We start from the raw sequence: 17488 nt of genomic DNA, 5'->3' as shown, positions 1-17488 counted from the left end.
CCAAACGCCTCCATGCGCCAAATTGTTCCGTCATATATTCGTCTATAGGCCTCCAGAGCCACCATGCATCTCCGCAAAAAAACTAGCGAAGAAGTTGGCAAACGCCTTCGCTCCATCCGGTCCAAACAGCATCTGTCCATTGCGATGAGTCTCCTCTGCCTTCTCCTTTGCGCGCTCCACCATATCGACCTCAAAGTCCCTGATCAGCGGATCCAGCGTCTTCTGGAACGACGCATTATCCCGCGCAGCCGCCTCATGAGCCCTGATGATAGCCCGAGCAAGCAACAAAGAGTCCCACATGGCCAAATTGACCCCCTCGCCCGCCCACGGCCCCATCAAGTGCGCCGCATCGCCGATGATCGTCGCGCCGGGCCGATGTTCCCACGAAGCGCCGATGGGCAGGGCATAGATGGGTCGCACATCGACATCCGCGCCGGGATTATCAGCCGAATCCTCATCGCACGCAACGGCCACGAGCTCTTTAATCAAGGGCCCAAAGCCGCCAAGCAGCGCATCGTCGTTGAGGAGTCTATCCGCCGCCGCCGCGGGCGGCCGACCGGCCACGCCCGCCTCGGCCGCGAAGTTCTCGTCTGCAGTCGTCAGGACGATGTAGATCCGGGCTGAATCCAGCGGCCCGCGCTGCGACATGACGCCGTGCCGGAGGCCCAGCGCAGTGAAGCTGCCGCGCCCGACGAGCTCGGCCAGATGCGGGTATTTACTTGTGATCTGGCGGATGGTCACGGTGATGCCCTGGGTCCCCGTGTACGCGGGCGCCACGTCGGTGAGCAGACCACGGACCTTGGACCAGGCGCCGTCGGCGCCGACGACGAGGTCGAACGTCTGCTTGCCGTGGGGGCCGAAGTCGAGTTCTGTCTGTGCGCCGCTGGCGCCGGGCACGCTGGTGGCCGAGTAGAGCTTGTGGTCGTATTGAATGCTTTCGGCTGGGACGCCTGCGCTCAGGAGCTGCGTGAGTGCGTGGCGGGAGATTTCCGGGCGCTCGCTCAATTCGCCTTCGTCGGTCCAGAGGATGTTGCCGTCTTTGTCGGAGACTTTTTGCGCTTCGGAGCATTCGCCGGTCCATTGGAGGAATTGGTCGTACAGGCCGCCCTCTTTGATGGCAGCGATCCCGGATTCCTCGTGGAGGTCGAGGGATCCGGAGGGCTTGGCGAGTTCTTCGTCGGTCGGTTTGGAGCGGAGCTCGAAGATGGTGAATGGGATGTGTTGCTTGTGTAGAAGAAGACCGACGGTCAGTCCTGCTGGACCGCCGCCGACAATGGCAATCTTGGGAGAGGAAGACATGGAACTTTCTGTGGATTGAGAGGTGAACAATGATTCAACGCGATGGTAGAATTCAGACTGGGCAGGTAATTGAGAATTGGTCTTGACCATGCAAAGGCAGCCTCTTTATAGTCCCGGGAGTTGGAGGCCCCGTGGACTCCAAAAGGTAAGGATCGGCTCGGTCGCGGCAGTCCGAGACTTCACTCGGCGCCGAACGAGAGGCAACGGTGGATTGCTCGGGGGTTTGTAATCTCCGTATCATCCGGGGTAAAGACGATGGGATATAGATATATCCGTTCTTGATCAAGACTGGAGTATACAGACTGTACGGGACTATGACGTCCCAGCTGTCTTGGTTTCTTGATTTCTTAGTTTCTTGGTACTACAGAGTCGCCGTGGATGCGCCCATAAACTAGATGCTCTTTCTCCACAGTTGTTGTAAACAGCACTAGCATCTATTCAATCAAGTCTGCGATATCCCTTTATCGATCATCTTATTCCTTGCTAGGCCATCTGAGCCCCTGGATTCCATATCAGGGAGTAAGGCTTTGGTGAATTCTGTCTACTGAGCTTAGTTCTGGAGGGGATGAAGTGAGCCTTCCCTAACTACTGAGAGGAATGGATAGAGTGGCTGCCTCCTTATGATAATCCAAACGTTTTCTCAAACATAGCAATTCTCCAAATAGACAGGTCAATCCAAAGTGGCATAGCAGCCTTCACTACGGTCTCAAGTGAGTTGAGCTCCCCAAGGCTGTGTACCGGGTACCTAGGCATCTCGTCTACTACAATTGTGTAAATAGCCAATCAAAGGGACTTGAACAGAGGGACATCCATAGACAAGATATGTAACCCAACCTTTAACTGCTTTGTCTCATTGCCGTATTGTATTCAATGTCATTCAAGTCCCTTTGTCAGTGCATGTCGTCTTCATTGTCATAACTCTTTTGTCACTCCTTGTCAATGTCAATGGGAGAGACATAGGTTGCCAACTCGCTGGCATCCGGCTGATATAAGAGCCCAGTAAAGGCTTGCTGAGCAAGTTAGTTTTGTTTTTCATGTCCCTGGTTCCAGTCATCAGCCTCTTACACAATGTCTGTCTGTCAAGCGATGGCTGATCTCCAAACTCTAGAGAGACCGGCGTTGAAGTACACAGACATTCAAGAAACGGGGGCACTTCGACAGAAATGGATCAACGATCCTAATATATTCAGCCCCATTCAAAGGTCCACACTCAGCTGTGAGGATCTCCGGTTACAGGGCTGGGATATTGTACAGGAACGCGAGGGCCTCCCCTTATCACTTCGCAGTAGAGCCGTCGAATTTGGGTTGCCCTTTGAAACCGACCTTTACATCAAAGACACCACATATCAAGGCACTGAGCTATATCATGTCACTAGAGACGAATTGCCAAATGAGGAATCCAACACCATTAGTAATTGGCGAGGGCGAACTGGACCGGGATTGATCTTCATTGAAGACATGGAAAGAGGCAAGGGGTCAGACGATCCATGGATCTCTGAGATCACCAAGGCTATTTACGAAAAGGACTTTTCGATCGAAAGCCTCAGGTCTGTCTTCGTGCTCATGGTGATCAACGCGGACACTAAGGACTTTGTCACGAAGCACCTGTACTCCGCAGCTAACGGACTCTGCTGGCCTGATCGTACTGTGCGAAGCTGGAAATACGACACGCCAGAATACCAGGCACTGCTCGGCACAAGAGTTGGTAAGGTCGTGGCCTATCTGGTCTTGGGTGCATTTGACCGAGGAACGCGGCGCATTGCTAGAGTTCTTACTTGGCCCTGGGGTCCTTACAATCAGCTACAAATGCGGTTTGATATTGAGGCGGTTGCTAATTGATTTTTGATATGACGAGCTGCTGGTCTTTCCCTGTCCATATACTAAAACTTGATTATTTTCTTCATCCATTCGAACCTTGACTCTGTAAATCCAGAAGTAAAGCCGCTTATCCACTTAGATCGGTCGCCATGACGAACCCGGCAATAACTTTATCCAGCCAGACAAACCATTCTTCACTCACAGAATAATATACTTCCCTTCACACACATCCGCATCATTTCCGACCAATCTACATCTGCCCATCATGCACCCACAAGTGCCTGACGGAGGCCGAACACTGGTCTACTCTGTGGTCGGCGACCACGAAATCAAGCTTGACTATTATTTACCCCACGAAGTTGCCGGACGCTTGCCCGCACTGATCTACTACCACGGCGGTGGCATGACAGCCGGTTCCCGGCGTGGCATGGGTTTTCCCTACTGGCTATACGGTACATCAACAAACCATCACCGGTCACTCGATCTAGTACTGGAATGCTCACAGGCCCACAGACCACTGCCAGGAGAAAGGCTGGATCTTCATCGCGGCTGACTATCGTCTCTGCCACCCCAGCACTACCCTCGACCAAATCGCAGATGCAAAGGCTCTGCTCCAGTTCCTCGCCGGCGAGCAATTCAAGCGCCAGCTGCCGGAATCGGTGTTCCTGGACACAGCCCGCATCGCCGTCACAGGCTTCTCGGCGGGTGCCTACTCAGCGCGCGCCGCCTGCATCTACGCCGAGCCCAAACCGGCGGTCCTTCTATCGGTCTACGGACTTGGAGGCAATATGCTCCTGGACCACTGGACGAAGGGCCGGCCGCCAACCTCGATTGCCAAGTTGGTGGATCTGAGGGACGTCCCCGGCTTGCTGGCAGACAAGACCGTTGTCAGCGACGATGTCTCCGCGGGTCGAATGTCAAAGCGGTTCGCGCTGACCGTGCACTGGGAGATCGAAGGCACGTTCCTGGATGGGTGTTTTGGTAAACCCGGGCTGGGGCGCGAGCTGGACGCGGTGGCCTATGAGCTGCGAGCTACGGCCCTTCCGGAGGACGTGAAGCGCGGCATGTTGCAATTGTTTGTCACGGACAAGTATCCGCCTTCTGTGTTCGTGCACGGCCTAGCCGACGAGGTCGTGTCTCCGCAGGAGAGCATCGATCATCATGAGCAGCTTACCAAGCTGGGAGTCAAATCGGAACTTCACCTTGTGAAGGACGGACCACACGGACTACGGGAGTTTACTCCCGGCGCTGCGCCGGAGATGGCCAAGGCGACCGCAGAGGCGTACAACAGGGCACTCTTGTTTATCACAGACGTTCTCAGTCCGATCAATTGATGCTGCACATCGTGAAAATATACGTAGAAAGCACCTGGGGATTCACGGCCGCCAATGAAGCATCTAGATACGTCGCCAAAGCAACCGATGTACTTCGATATGCAAATATGGTTGTATGAAGAGACGAAGAGCTATACCAATCGCTGTCCTCCCGGTTGTCACCACGCTAAAAGCCATTCACCAAACTAGGGGTCATGAAAAGCAAAGTCATGCGAAAGTCAGGGGCATCACACCATCTCCCGGCAAAGATCCACAGGAGATATGAGTAAGCTTCTATATACTACTCTGCGCTGAGAGCAAGGCATGCATCAACGGCGAGACCGACCCTACAGATTCGAAGTCAGCAAAGAAAAGACAAATTCACGGATTTCGTGAGTAGGAAATAGAAGGGATCTCACCGCCCCTCCTTCATCTTGACCACGTCATCAATCACATCGCGGTCTAGATTCGGGAACATGTTCGAAAGCGTCTCAACCACATTATTGTGTTCAGCGCGCTGGATGCGGCGTGCCTCGGCATCCTCTGCACTGGCTTGACGTGCGGCTGCGTCCTGTGCATCCATGACACGGTTGAGGCTCTTCTTGGCCGATCCGTCGCTGCCGTCTCGTGATTGAGGGACACGCTCATCGCCAGATAGTCGGCCCTCGCTGCTAGAGCGGGGAGGCTGGTAGACATTTGGGTTGAGACGCGGAGGCGCAACAGTTGGCTGTGGGGTTGTAGCAGGTTGAAGAGGGCGCTCTTGCGAGGAAGCGGACTCTGGGTCATCGGAAAAGATGCGGCCGATGGTGGAGAGGGGTTTTTGGATGGTGCGCAGCAGACCGGCAACTGGGGCTGAGGTGTCATCATCACTTGACTGCGATGCGTCTCTGCGGCTGGGTCCGGCCGGGGGCTGTGAGGGAGCGCGGGGAGTGGTGGGCTGATTGGGAGTCTTTTCGCTGAGAGATTCCGATTCACGGTTTTGTTCAGCGATTTCGGAGACAGCGGCCTCAACATTCCGCTCGAATTCTTCGTCGGTCACTGTGAGGCTGGTGCGGTCTAATGTCTCAATGAACTGAATGGCTCCTGACTGTGAGAATGTCAGCGGCGTACAATCGAATCTCGCGGACGTAGATAAATTCGACATACCAGAGAAGACAGATAGTACCCTGCCTCTCCACTAAGTTTATCCTGATTGCGGAACCTCAGGATGTATTGAATGTTAGAGACGAGATGATCCGGGTTCGCATGCAGCACCACGTAGATCAGAAGCGGGACGAAGGCGTCAGCGGAGGTATCGGCCTTTTTGGAATTCCTCAGCAGGCCGAAGATCACCTTGCAGCAATTCAAAATGCAGATTACTTTATCCCGAGGCGCTCGGTAGCCATTAATCTTCAGCAGTTCTAGATGCGCTATTAGCAAAAAGCCCGATGAGCCAGGCCCATAGTGACATACCTTGCTGTGCGAGGTTGAGGAAACGGCGCCCCCCGCCGCTCACCGGAGGTATGTCGAGATGTTCCTCGCTGATCCAGCTGTATATGCGAATCTTCTGCGCCAAAATATCATCCCGCTCAATATCCTCCTGGTGCTGACCGCGCCGCCACGGCCCGTGAAGCCTCTCGATTTCTCTCCGTCGGCTGCGACTTGCACTTCGGGGAATTGTTGGAGGTGCCGGAATCGCCGGAGCAAACGTCTGAGAGTAAAGGCGATTCATCACCAGCTTCTCCATCCCTTCCTTGGCATTATCAAATTCACTATCAGACACGTCGCGCCAGACTTCACATATAGCCATTTTATTTGTGATGAATGTCAAGAAATCGCTAATAATTTTGACCTGCTCGTGGACCATCCACTGCCTCTTCCCAAACTCCATTAGGAAAGAACGCAGGAACTTGGCCACGGGGTCAGCAGTCCGGTGACGAAGTTGTTCGAGAAACCGGTGGAAATCGAACGGTTGGTCCGGCTCGGGCTCTGGTGGAGGTGGGGGTGGAACCGTTGAGGCTGATGATTGTCGGGTCAAGGTATGATCATCCGGCCCGGCAGATTTATGGTGATATTGGTTGGCAGCTGCGGCTGAATGGGTGCCGGCCTGGGTGCCCGCCGAGGACCCAGCTAGGGTGGTTTGAATGGGTTCCAAGCTCGACCTGCGAGGCGGAAAGTAGTTTTGGGCGCCACGGAATTGTTCAGCCAGCTCCATTCGGGGCGACATGATCTCCTGATGCCCCGTGGTCCGCGCAGGGTCCTGGAACTGGCCCATGATGGTTTCAATCTCTGACTGGGAATCGTTCTCCTCCCGGGCCTTCTTTATTTGACCACCAGGGCCCGATTTTGCATCACTGTCCCCAGGCACGTCGGGCAGCTCTTTTTCGGAACTTGGAGCCGAGGTCGGTTCGCTGGTGGACTGCAAAGCAGGCGCCGCGGGGGCCGAGTTCGAGTTCGAGTTCGAGTCAAAAGTGGCATTGTCTTTCTCGGGAGGCGGAGGAGGAGGCGTACTCGCCTCGGCGGGCGGTATATTGTCAGACACGTTCTTCCCTGATACCGATAATCCATCCATCTTTCCCGCAAGCTGGTCTGGTTGGGACGGGACTGGGACTGTTGTTGACTGTGCAACATTTGTCGAGGCTGCGGAAGAATGAGCTGCGCCAGTCTGGGTGGGCGATTCCATCTTGGAATCCGTATCTATCTCGATTCGTTTGTAGCTTTCCTTCGTGGGGTCATGCTCCGGTTCGGGGAGATCGGTTGCAGACGCGGGGTTCTCAGCGGTGTTCAGAGTAGGCTGGTCGTCCCTCTTCCCGGAAGCCGGAGAAGGAGAGGCTTCGGTGGCCGACATAAGCTAAAATCAGCATGCAGATCACTCAACTGGGTTCAGGGGGTCATGGCGAAGCGCAAGACACTTGAGGCTCGCATGTTGATGCGCCGGCGGATCATCGTTGAGCCGAGGCCCGCTCAGGACGACGCTTACTGCTTTGTGTCGATGCGATGTCAGAGATGAAATCCTGTGAGTGGGTGGTGCAGAATCTGCCAGATATCTTCCCTCACAGTTATATATGACAATGCACTTGCCCTGAAAGTCGACGATATCTCCTGTGCTACAGGGCTGATTCTATAGAGATGACTAATATTTGTGCCTCAGGCAGTAAACGCATGAAAAGGCCCACCACGGTCACGGTTGATTGTCCCTTCGTCCTCGCCTCCTCCTACCATGTGTGGGATCTTTTTCTCCCTATCGTCCAAACCTACACCACCAGCACAGGAGACGCAAGCCTTGCTCGAAAAACGAGGTCCAGACAGCTGTCAGACACATACAGTGCGCAAGGAGGTCAAGACACAAGATGGCGTGTCTCAGCCGCTAAGCTACAATCTCACTTTCATTTCCACGGTCCTATCACTCCGAGGTGACCATATCTACTCGCAGCCTCTCGTAGACCCCGCCACCCAGTCTGTCCTTTGCTGGAACGGGGAGGCCTGGAAGATCGCCAGCAAGCGGATCTCAGGCAATGATACTCGGCATATCTTGGACCTCTTTCTGCAAGCTGTAAAGGGGGATGACAACAGCGATACTACGAAATCTTCTCACAGATTGGCTGATGCAGTTGCGAGTATCTCGGGGCCATTTGCTTTTGTCTTCTATGATGCAGTGAATTCACGACTCTTTTTCAGCAGGGATTGCCTTGGGAGAAGATCTCTCCTGCATGGTGTGGACGCAGACGGAAGCTTGAAGATCTGCAGCTTGTGTGATGGATCTCCTTCGGCGTGTTATGAAGAAGTTGGCTTTGATGGTGTATACATGATCGATCTCCATACATGTCATGATCCGCCAATGCGTTCCAAAGAACAGTTCAGGATCGAAACTCTGCCTTGGAGCTCTCACTCTTCACCTCCAAGCGGTCATATTGTGAGTTCTATGGCTAGCCTCTATCCTTACTCTTCAACTAACACCTCACGAAGAAAAACCCCATCCCACCGATGAACATGTCGATTCCAGCAGAACAGCCCGTTGCATTGACGGTGGACACCCCATTCGTCAAAGAACTGGAGTCTAGGCTTAGCCAATCTCTCAGATTGCGAATTCAGGATGTCCCAGAGCCACCAGGCTACGTCCGAGGACAAAGCCCGAAGATCGCAGTACTCTTCTCCGGTGGGCTGGACTGCACACTCCTTGCCCGACTCTCACATGAGATTCTACCTCTCGACGAGCCAATCGACCTACTCAATGTGGCATTTGAAAATCCTCGAGTGGCCGCAGCCGCGAATTCAACCCGGCCAAAAACGGCATCTTCTCCCCCTGCGCCCCAAACGTCGATATACGAAAACTGCCCAGACCGAATCACCGGTCGTTCTGCATTTGACGAGCTTCGACAAACCTGCCCGGCCCGCAACTGGCGGTTTGTAGCTATAAACATCCCATACACCGAAACGCTCGCCCATCGAGACCTGGTGAAACGACTTATGAGACCGCACAATACAGAGATGGACCTGTCCATCGCGTGTGCATTATACTTTGCCTCACGCGGTCAAGGCACAATGCACTCTTCTTCCCCCACCGCGGATCCCGGTTCCAATGGCGACGCAGACGCAATCACCTACACAACCTCAGCCCGCGTTCTCCTTTCCGGTCTTGGCGCAGACGAACTCTTCGCCGGCTACGGCCGCCACGGCATCGCCTTCAAGCACAGTGGCTTCGAGGGTCTCGTCGCCGAGATCAATCTAGACGTCAGCCGACTCGGGCAGCGCAATCTCGGCCGCGACGACCGCGTGCTTTCCCACTGGGGTCGGGAAACCCGCTTCCCGTATCTTGACGAGGAATTCGTAGCGTGGGCCCTTCGCGCGCCGGTCTGGGAGAAGTGCGGGTTCGGACTCGCCGAGCCACCCGCCTCTGACACACCAGATGCACAAGCCCAGGATACAGGCGGAATTGACGCGGAGAAGATGGCGCTCCGGCTCGTGGCGCTCCGCCTTGGATTGCGCCGTGTTGCGCGGGAGAAGAAGCGCGCGATTCAGTTCGGTGCGCGGACGGCCAAGATGGAGAAGGGCCGGACGAAAGGTACTGATGCGTTGAGCTGAATGACAAGTATCTTGATCCTCTTTCTCTAGCTCTCTATTTTTTTTTTTCCTCCGGCCGTTCTTATTGACTGGATATCGCCCTGCATTGCCTTGTCTTTCTCCTACCCCCCCTTTTGCGGGGCCATATCAGTCTCCTCATCCACATTCCCAGCCTAGCATCAAGGGATTCTGCAAACCAGCGATGATGACAAACATTGGAATAGATACTTCCGAAACCACATCCTCCTACCTATACCTCTGCTCTGCCTCGCCTCGCATTCTCCCTGCTTTCCGTTGTGAATGGGAGGCCATTCAGCCCTGCAGCTCGAGGACAAGTGTTCCGCAAACAGGCCTACTCTCATTCGCATTGTTCCTCAGGGCAACAGCAGTCTTTTCGGAGACGGCGCGGGGCTCAAGGAGGAATAAGGAGATGGGAAGCTTGGTGCGAATGCTTGTGTCCTTGTGTTGTGAGAGTTGGGCGGCATGGAGGCAATGGGCGAGCATGGTTGGAGGGGCGTTGTGTGTTTGTGAGGTTGGAAAAGGCAAGTCTGAGCTGGTTTGGATGTACATCCATCCGCTTTTGCGGTAGGGTCCCCGTTGTAGAAATGAAGACTAGGGCACATCTGGATGGACAAGGGAACAGCGGCTCCGTTGGGTCCGGGAGAGAAACCAGTGGAAAATTAGGTACCGTAGAGATGCTTACACTATATCAAGCCTACTGATGGATTGGAACTACTTGGTTGGAAGGCGAGGTGAAGATGAAACGTTCAAATTCAAAAGATGAATACTCAAAACGATCTAGCCACGAGTCAATCCCATGTGGGAGACAATCAGAACCGGCCGAAACGAAGGCAAATCAAAAAGCAATCGAGATAGAGACAGAAATGACGTCCTAAGTCATTGGAAGATAACTTTTAGAGATCCAGGAGCGAATAGCTCGGAAATCTCAGTGAGACGTCGAGGTAAAGGCTTGACCCAAGACCCGCGCCCACCACACCAGAAACCGATGAGATCAAATCAAAACAAAGCACAATTAGGAAGCATATGTATCACAGAAAACGTTCCAGATTCACTGCAGGCTCTTCTGGATGTCAAGCTGGGCCTGGAGGTTCGCAATCAGCTCGTCGCGCTGCGCCAACTGCTCCTCGAGGTCACGGATGCGACTCTCGGCAGAAGCCTGGCGTTGCAGTTTCTTAGCACGCGACTTCCGGGCAGCCTCGGTGTTGCGCGCACGCTTGGCGGCGACCGGGTCGGAGGGGTCGAAGTCAATAGGAGACAGCTCCTTGCGTTGGCGAGAAATACCGGAAATGCTCGAGTGCTTGGTAGAACCAGTAGCAGACAAAGGCGATGTCTTCGCCGCGACGCGATTGGGAGGAGTGGACGTTGAGGTATCAGGCTGGGGAATCTCCTGCTTCGCAGTCTCGGCCAGGGCGGCAGCGACATCGAACGGAGGATCGAAATTGTTGGGTGCAGCCGCAGCCGAGCCGTCATGAAAGAGCGGTGCCCAGTCATCTTGGCCCATGAAGTCGACGTCAGTGAACAGAGGAGATGGGTTCTGGCTGAAGGTGCCCGGCGAGTCAAAAGGCGGAGTGCTCAGATCAGTGAAAGTGCCAGAAGGCGGGACCGAGTTCTCGAACATAAGGTCTTTGGGCGAGACAGTGCCCTGCGGCATCTCGGGAGAGAAGCCGGCGTCGGGCTCAGTTCCCAATGGGAGCTGGCCGAACGCGAGGGGAGAACCCATGTCGCCCATAGGACCAGTAGAGGGGAGTCCGAAAAGCTCGGCGTCGTTTTCTGGGGAACCAATGTAAGTGGCTGGATTAGGTACAGCGAGCATATGGGATGAATTACCTTGGAAGTTGGGAGCGGACATGTTCCGGCGATATGCTTGCATGTGTTGCTTGTTTTTCTGATAAGAATTGAGGGAACCGGTGTAACACGGCGGGATGGAGGAACGGTGGGAAGATTTGATTGGCACAGATGCCGCGAGGTGCGGAGCGTGCTTCTGCGTGGGATGAGACCAGTAGGATGGAGACCGGGCAAGCTGGGTCACTCTGGGGTCCGGCACAGGAGAGCCAGAGAACTGCTGCTGGAGATGGCGATGCAACTGCAGACTGAAGGAGTGCCGTCGAGGGTTATTCTGCGCCAGAAAGGGCTGGAGAGCAGAAGGCCTAAGGGCAGTACTCGAGGGTGCTAGCGCACGCGAGTCTCTGAATCGAGGCTGCGGACGGGCTGGCGGGGCGGGATAGAGCACAAAGTCCTCTAGCGCACTGTTGTTGTTGTTGTTGCTGTTGCTGTTGTTCAAACTGGAAGCCGAGGGCTGTGGGGGCGGGGGCGTGGGAAGCCATGATTGCTGGAATTGATCCGTGGTGAACGACGTTACGTCGATCGGGGGAATGATGTGGTTGGGAGAACTTGAGCTAGCCGAAGCGATGCTGAAGTTCAGAGGTCCTGGGACAGGAGACTCTGAAGGAAGAGAGGAGAAGGGAGAAATTGCGGTTCCGGAGGAATCTATGATGTCTGTCTCGGTCGAGAAAGACTGACTGTCGCGGGGAGGGCTTAGTAGGCACCCATTTTGGATCTGCAGTGATTCAAAATGTGGTTCAAATGTAGACGGAATGGTGGTTGTGATAGATGAAAAATAGAGTGGTTATGAGTGGAACACGGGGGTGTGGAAGAAAAAGGCATCGACGGGGGGACTCAGGCACTTCTTAAGCGACAAGCCAATTCGGCTGTGTGCGCGGGTGGACCACGGGTGTGCCTGAGGAGCCAATCGGGCTGCGGTCGCCGCACGGGGCTTAGTAGGCCTGCGGGTCACGGGGTGTGAGTCATAGGCAAATTTGTACTGCTGATTGGCTGCCTGGCCCAGGCGGGCCAGTCTGGGCTGGGACCGGGGGTACTTGGCGGTACTTAGAAGGTACCGAGAAAGACCGCCCTGGATCGAGTACGCCTGACAGATATGCAGGTAGTGGTGATGTACCCAGACCCACAACCGTCTCAGCCCGCTAGAATTGGCCAATCACTTACCATCTACTCTCTCTCCGGCATGTCCCAGGCATCCGCACATCCGCACCAGAGTGCAGTTTCATCATTCCCCTTTCTATATAACTGGTAGGCCACCACAATCTTCTCCTCGGAGTAGGCACTTGTCAATCATGACTAGGCAATCGCAATCCACAAAGTGATAAGAGTGAGGCCAGTCCAGACAGCTACATATCCAACTATGCGGCTCTCCAGGCCACCAGGATGCACTACATAGCGCTGACCTGTGCCCCACCGATCCTTTCCCCTTTCACTCCCCGCGGGCTGTGTACCACGGCCCCGTGTGCCATTCAATGCCTGCTTTAATCTTAGCCTTGCCGAAGGGCGTGAAAATTGACTTTCGCGCAATCCCGATTCCCTCGCCAGGAATCCACCGCCGTGGAAATTTCTCCCTGCAATGCAACGGGATTCGCATCGGGTCCAGCGTCGAACGAATCAGGACATCCTCACTGGCGAGGGACAAGTCCGAAATCTTATCTGCCTCCCTCCTACATAAGTAAGGGTGTGTCTCTTACAAATCCATGTTCATTCGTGCGGCTGCCGAACACACTCCTGCTGAGACTAAATTCCTTAGCTGAACGCAATCCAGGCGCTATCCTTTTTGTGCGCGGTCCAAAAATCAGTTTGCGTCTGGCCCCCGTAGGCTTTTTGGCCCATCAGTGTTGAGTTGACTAAAGAATGAACACCGAGCGAAGACTATCTATCGTCCATATTCTAGCGTAGTTCGGAGGCGCATGCTGCTTGTATAGAGGACAATGATCCGGTTTAGCAGTGATAATGTAGATCGGATCTAGACTACGGTACAATAGGTATATATACAGTGAGCTGGAGCATCTCATTGGTCAGTGGATGAGATGGTCCGTGATACTTTGCATTTGGGATTCTCGACTGGCTTTGCCCCTCTTTTTGCGCGGTGCTCTAGGTCAGGGCAATGGCGGAGGCTGAAGGAAAGTGTAGAACGCATGGTTACGTATATGGAGTGGCCAACGTACATAGGCAGCTACCTAAGTAGGCAATGACTGCGATAGACAAAGCCGACAGCAATGCGACTGATAATATGTACCCCAGACCAATGTACCTGGATGGAGCCCGACGTGACTCTCGGTATTACTTGCAGAATAAGTGTGCAGATGAATAGCCTCACACTGACCGGTCGGCAATCTATACGAGGCACCTCTATTTACTAGACCATAGACGAACAGTTTTATAAAAGCAAAGCAGAGAAGATTCTATTAAGTATTACCTATCGCAGCATGTGCCACATCCGCGTCGCAGTAGACGAAGCCGTGCGAACGGGAACAACGGTAGACAACAACAAAGGGGCAATTTGAGCGGCGACAACCCAAGCCAAAGACACCAGCCAGAGCAGCACAACACAAACGAAGCACCCTTCCTCCCTATTGGGTATCGAACACGAAAAAGCAAAGCGCACAGAACCAGAAATGGCAGAGTGGTATCAATCTAGTCGGAGCGACACACCACGTAACGCGTAAGCAACGTCGCGAATCGATTGTCGGTTGCGGGACGCATGTCGTAAAGGAATGAACAGCAGCGGTAGGACTGCGGGCACCAGAGGTACCGAGAGATTAGATGGGTTATTTTGGAGTAGAAAAAGAGAATCTGCGACAGCGGGTATCTCAGTGACACTCTGCAGAACCAAGGTCCAGGTGAATAGACTATGGTTCTGTAAGAGTGCCAGTGGCGAGGCAAAAAAAAAAAATCAAAAAGCAACAGCAGGAAATTGGTATCAATCCGTATTTGCACTTGTCAGACCCTCACGCTGGAGGCACGATCATGTCTGACAGGAATAACAGAGTTCGAGGAAGAATAGGACAAATCCCACCATCGCTCAAACTCCTTTCGCCGTTGACAGGCAATTCAAGCAGCAGCCTGGACAGGGGTCGAGGCGGGGACTTCGACGTTCTTGGTCTCCTCAGCGGCAACGGGCTCGGCAGGCTTGGGAGCCTCCTCGGTAGCAGCAGAGGTCTCCTCGGTGGCGGCCTCAGGGGCAGCCTCCTTGGTCTCCTCAGCCTTGTCAGCCTTGGCCTCGGGTTCGGCAGCGGTAGCCTCCTTGTCAAGCTTCACGGCCTTGCTGGGCTTGCGGAAGAGACCGCCGAGCTTGTTGGACTTGGCCTTGGCCTCCTTAGTCTCGCCATCAGTGGCCTCGTTGTCGGATGAGTCGGCCTTCTTCTCCTTCTTGACACCAAAGGCGCCGAAGAACGAGGTGCGACGCTTGTCCTTAGGGGTGGTAGCGGGCTCAGCAGCAGGGGTCTCAGCAGCGGCAGGGGTCTCCTTAGCAGCCTCACCCTCGGCGGGGGCAGTCACGGTCTCAGGCTCGATGGGCTTGACAGAGGCCTCTTCAACGGGGTTCTCAAGCTGAGGCGCAGTGCTAGCGACGGGAGTCTCCTCGGCAGGGGCAGTGGCCTCCTTCTCGGACTTCTCCTGGGAGGGGCTAGTGACCTTCTGGAAGAGACTGCCGAAGATGGAGGCACGCTTGGACTTCTGCTCAGCCTTCTTCTCTTCCTTCTTCTCCTCGGTCTCCTTCTTCTCCTCCTTTTCGGGGGTCTCGGAGGTCTCGGCAGGAGCAGCAGCTGCGCATAGGTTAGCCAGGATTCATCAGTCTGGATTTCAGATGTCAGCGTACCTTCAGTGGTCTCAGCAGCGGCAGCAGGCTCGGCAGACTCGGCAGCAGTCTCAGCGACAGGCTCGGCGGGCTTGGTTTCCTCAGTAGTTTCCTCCTTCTTCTCCTCGGGCTTCTTCTCTTCCTTCTTCTCCTCAGCCTCCTCCTTCTTGCCCAGGAGAGAGCCGAAGATGCTGGTGCGCTTGCGAGACTGGGAGCGACTCTTAGCCGTCGCCTTCTCCTCCTTGGGCTTGGGCTCCTCGGCCTTAGGCTCCTCGGGCTTCTCCTCCTTGGGAGCGGGGGCCTCTTCCTTGGTCTCGGGCTTCTTGGCCGCGGCGACCACAGCAGCAGGCTTGGCTGCAAAATCGTTAGCTCATTTTTTCCCGAATTGATTGCGTTCACTGGTCGAACATACTCAGCTTCTCAAGCTCGGCCTTGTAGCCCTCGCTCGAAGTAATGCTATCCTTCTCAGCCTTGGCCTCGGCGGCCTTGGCCTCGAAGGCAGCAACCCAGCTGTCACGCTCAGCGGCGCTGGCGGCCTGGAAGGTGTGCTTGTGGCCACCAACCTTGAACAGGAACTCGTTGGATCCTTCCTTGGTGATGTCGGAAACCTCAGCCTAGGGGCCTCTGTTAGCTCCATGTCCATCGACGCACACACCGTAGAACCTACGAGGTTGAAGATTCCGGCCGGGGTAGCCTTGTCCTCAGCGCGCTTGGTGAAGAACAGCAGACCCTTGCCAGTCTGAGTTGCCCAAGCAGCGATAGGGTTGGCGACAGTAGGCTTCTCGTTCTGCTGGAAAACAGAAAGCTGCTTTGCCTCGACAGCCTCGTCGTTGAAGTAGAAGAAACGCTTAGCGAAGCGGAAACCCCTGCGCGCAGAAACAAATTAGCTGACTTATGTCCTTCATTTCCGTGACAACATAACCAAACAAAGCATCTATAGACCGGGTTGCTTACTTGACGAGACCGGGGGCTTTGTAGCCGAGCTGACCCTCGCTGGCGGGCTTCACCTCCTCTTTGGTCTCCTCCTTGACCTCCTCCTTCGGGGCCTCAGCAGTCTCACTAGATTCAGCAGGCTGCTCGGGAGTCGCGGTAGTCTCCTCGCTGGTAGCGGCGGCGGCGGCCTCCTCAGTGGTCTCCTTGGGGGCCTCAGCCGGGGTTTCAGTGGTCGCGGGAGCCTCAGTGGCAGGCTCGGCGGCAGGAGCGGCCGCGGGGGTCTCCTCAACAGGCTTCTGAACGTCAGACATGATTAAAAAGTATAAGAGCCGAAGCGGTGGGTATCGATTAAGGAAGCAAAGCTTCGAAGAAAGGCGAGTTGGGTATCCTGGGGGGTATCTTGAAAGCAAAGAAATAAGAGCTGAAAAGCTCGGGTATCACAAACGTAGGAAAAGGGGGGGTATCCTGGAGGGGAGGAGAAAAGGAAGAGAAGAAAGGGAGGGAAGGGCGAAAAAAAAGAGCGGCATGGGGGGGGAGAGAATGGGGGGGGGGAGCGACGCCGGTTGATGGCGCCTACCGCCCAATACGGAAAGGAGCTGCAGGGAGCCCGGTGGGCCCTGCTTAGCTAACGGGCTAGGGGGCTCGACCAGACTATTTTTTTTTTTTTTTCCCCTGGTCCTTTCTTCGTTATAGACTGGACTAATGAACTATGGCACCCTGCAAAGGCAGACTTCCTATAGGTGGTGGCCAGCGCCTGGTGAAACAACCCTTCACCAAAACCCGTTTGGTGTTTAGGATGAAATGGTGTGACCATGGTTTGCCATTGGAAGGAAGCAACAACCAAACATAATTTCCTTTCTCTTCTACATCAGACCACGGCGGTGGGATCGTCCATGCAGCTATCAACGGCCCCCTAATTTACCCGTGCAGCTCGGAACTGGGCCCGCTGCAAATTAACGCCCTTTAGGCTCACACGCGACCATTACTATCACTATTATTATTTCCTATTATTGCATCTTGTCTGCTCTTTCTTTTTCAGATTGGACTATGGCCTGTTGGGCCTCCGGTTACACAGTTCAAGGGGGATTTCGTCCATACCTGGGCCATCTGCGGAAGTGTACAAAGTACATTGCAGCGGTACTCCGTCTATAGGCTCAGTATACTTCCTAGGCTCATACCTCGTATTCCCTCCGCAGGGCCCAAGGCTGGCCGGATCCCTGAAAGGAATGTTTCCCATCCAGGCCCCATCAGACCTACCTTGACTCGGTATACAGTCTGCAGGGTTGCAGGGTTGGACGAGTCGGCCTCGCAGACACGCGCTGATCCCACGGAACCTGATTGCCGGCACATCCTCTGAGTGGTCGCTCCCTTCCCAGCGCATCCCATGACATCGCTCAACTCTATCGTCAAGTGGCGTGCGAAC

The 17488-nt window shown here is 54.7% G+C and overlaps 7 protein-coding genes across 7 annotated transcripts; 3 read left to right on the top strand and 4 right to left on the bottom strand.

Moving 5' to 3' along the window:
- Nucleotides 1–42: 42 nt before the first annotated feature.
- Nucleotides 43–1299, bottom strand: N7459_001560 (FAD-dependent oxidoreductase; the record flags this gene model as incomplete). The annotated part of the gene is made up of 1 exon (XM_056940745.1): nt 43–1299. One exon carries the CDS (start codon nt 1297–1299, stop codon nt 43–45), a length of 1257 nt encoding a protein of 418 aa, XP_056805025.1.
- Nucleotides 1300–2385: 1086 nt separating this feature from the next.
- Nucleotides 2386–3138, top strand: N7459_001559 (uncharacterized protein; the record flags this gene model as incomplete). The annotated part of the gene is made up of 1 exon (XM_056940744.1): nt 2386–3138. One exon carries the CDS (start codon nt 2386–2388, stop codon nt 3136–3138), a length of 753 nt encoding a protein of 250 aa, XP_056805024.1.
- A 244-nt stretch (nt 3139–3382) lies between these two features.
- N7459_001558 (alpha/beta-hydrolase) lies at nt 3383–4451 on the top strand (the record flags this gene model as incomplete). Its single annotated transcript, XM_056940743.1, has 2 exons — nt 3383–3569; nt 3631–4451. 2 exons carry the CDS (start codon nt 3383–3385, stop codon nt 4449–4451), a joined length of 1008 nt encoding a protein of 335 aa, XP_056805023.1.
- A 280-nt stretch (nt 4452–4731) lies between these two features.
- On the bottom strand, nt 4732–7257 carry N7459_001557 (guanine nucleotide exchange factor VPS9; the record flags this gene model as incomplete). Its single annotated transcript, XM_056940742.1, has 4 exons — nt 4732–4777; nt 4850–5517; nt 5577–5830; nt 5883–7257. 4 exons carry the CDS (start codon nt 7255–7257, stop codon nt 4732–4734), a joined length of 2343 nt encoding a protein of 780 aa, XP_056805022.1.
- Nucleotides 7258–7629: 372 nt separating this feature from the next.
- Nucleotides 7630–9491, top strand: N7459_001556 (asparagine synthetase domain-containing protein; the record flags this gene model as incomplete). The annotated part of the gene is made up of 2 exons (XM_056940741.1): nt 7630–8322; nt 8376–9491. 2 exons carry the CDS (start codon nt 7630–7632, stop codon nt 9489–9491), a joined length of 1809 nt encoding a protein of 602 aa, XP_056805021.1.
- A 1048-nt stretch (nt 9492–10539) lies between these two features.
- On the bottom strand, nt 10540–12041 carry cpcA (amino acid starvation-responsive transcription factor GCN4; the record flags this gene model as incomplete). The annotated part of the gene is made up of 2 exons (XM_056940740.1): nt 10540–11933; nt 12038–12041. The coding sequence occupies 2 exons, from the start codon at nt 12039–12041 to the stop codon at nt 10540–10542; spliced, it is 1398 nt and encodes a 465-aa protein (XP_056805020.1).
- A 2346-nt stretch (nt 12042–14387) lies between these two features.
- Nucleotides 14388–16376, bottom strand: N7459_001554 (uncharacterized protein; the record flags this gene model as incomplete). The annotated part of the gene is made up of 5 exons (XM_056940739.1): nt 14388–15100; nt 15154–15486; nt 15545–15746; nt 15800–15998; nt 16087–16376. 5 exons carry the CDS (start codon nt 16374–16376, stop codon nt 14388–14390), a joined length of 1737 nt encoding a protein of 578 aa, XP_056805019.1.
- Between the last annotated feature and the right edge of the window lie 1112 nt (nt 16377–17488).

Source organism: Penicillium hispanicum (genome assembly GCF_028827665.1).
Source record: "Penicillium hispanicum strain IBT 35686 chromosome Unknown utg000001l_segment0_segment0, whole genome shotgun sequence".
Lineage (NCBI taxonomy): Eukaryota > Fungi > Ascomycota > Eurotiomycetes > Eurotiales > Aspergillaceae > Penicillium > Penicillium hispanicum.
Note: the sequence above shows the minus strand (reverse complement) of the source record. Positions and strands in the feature narration are given on the sequence as shown.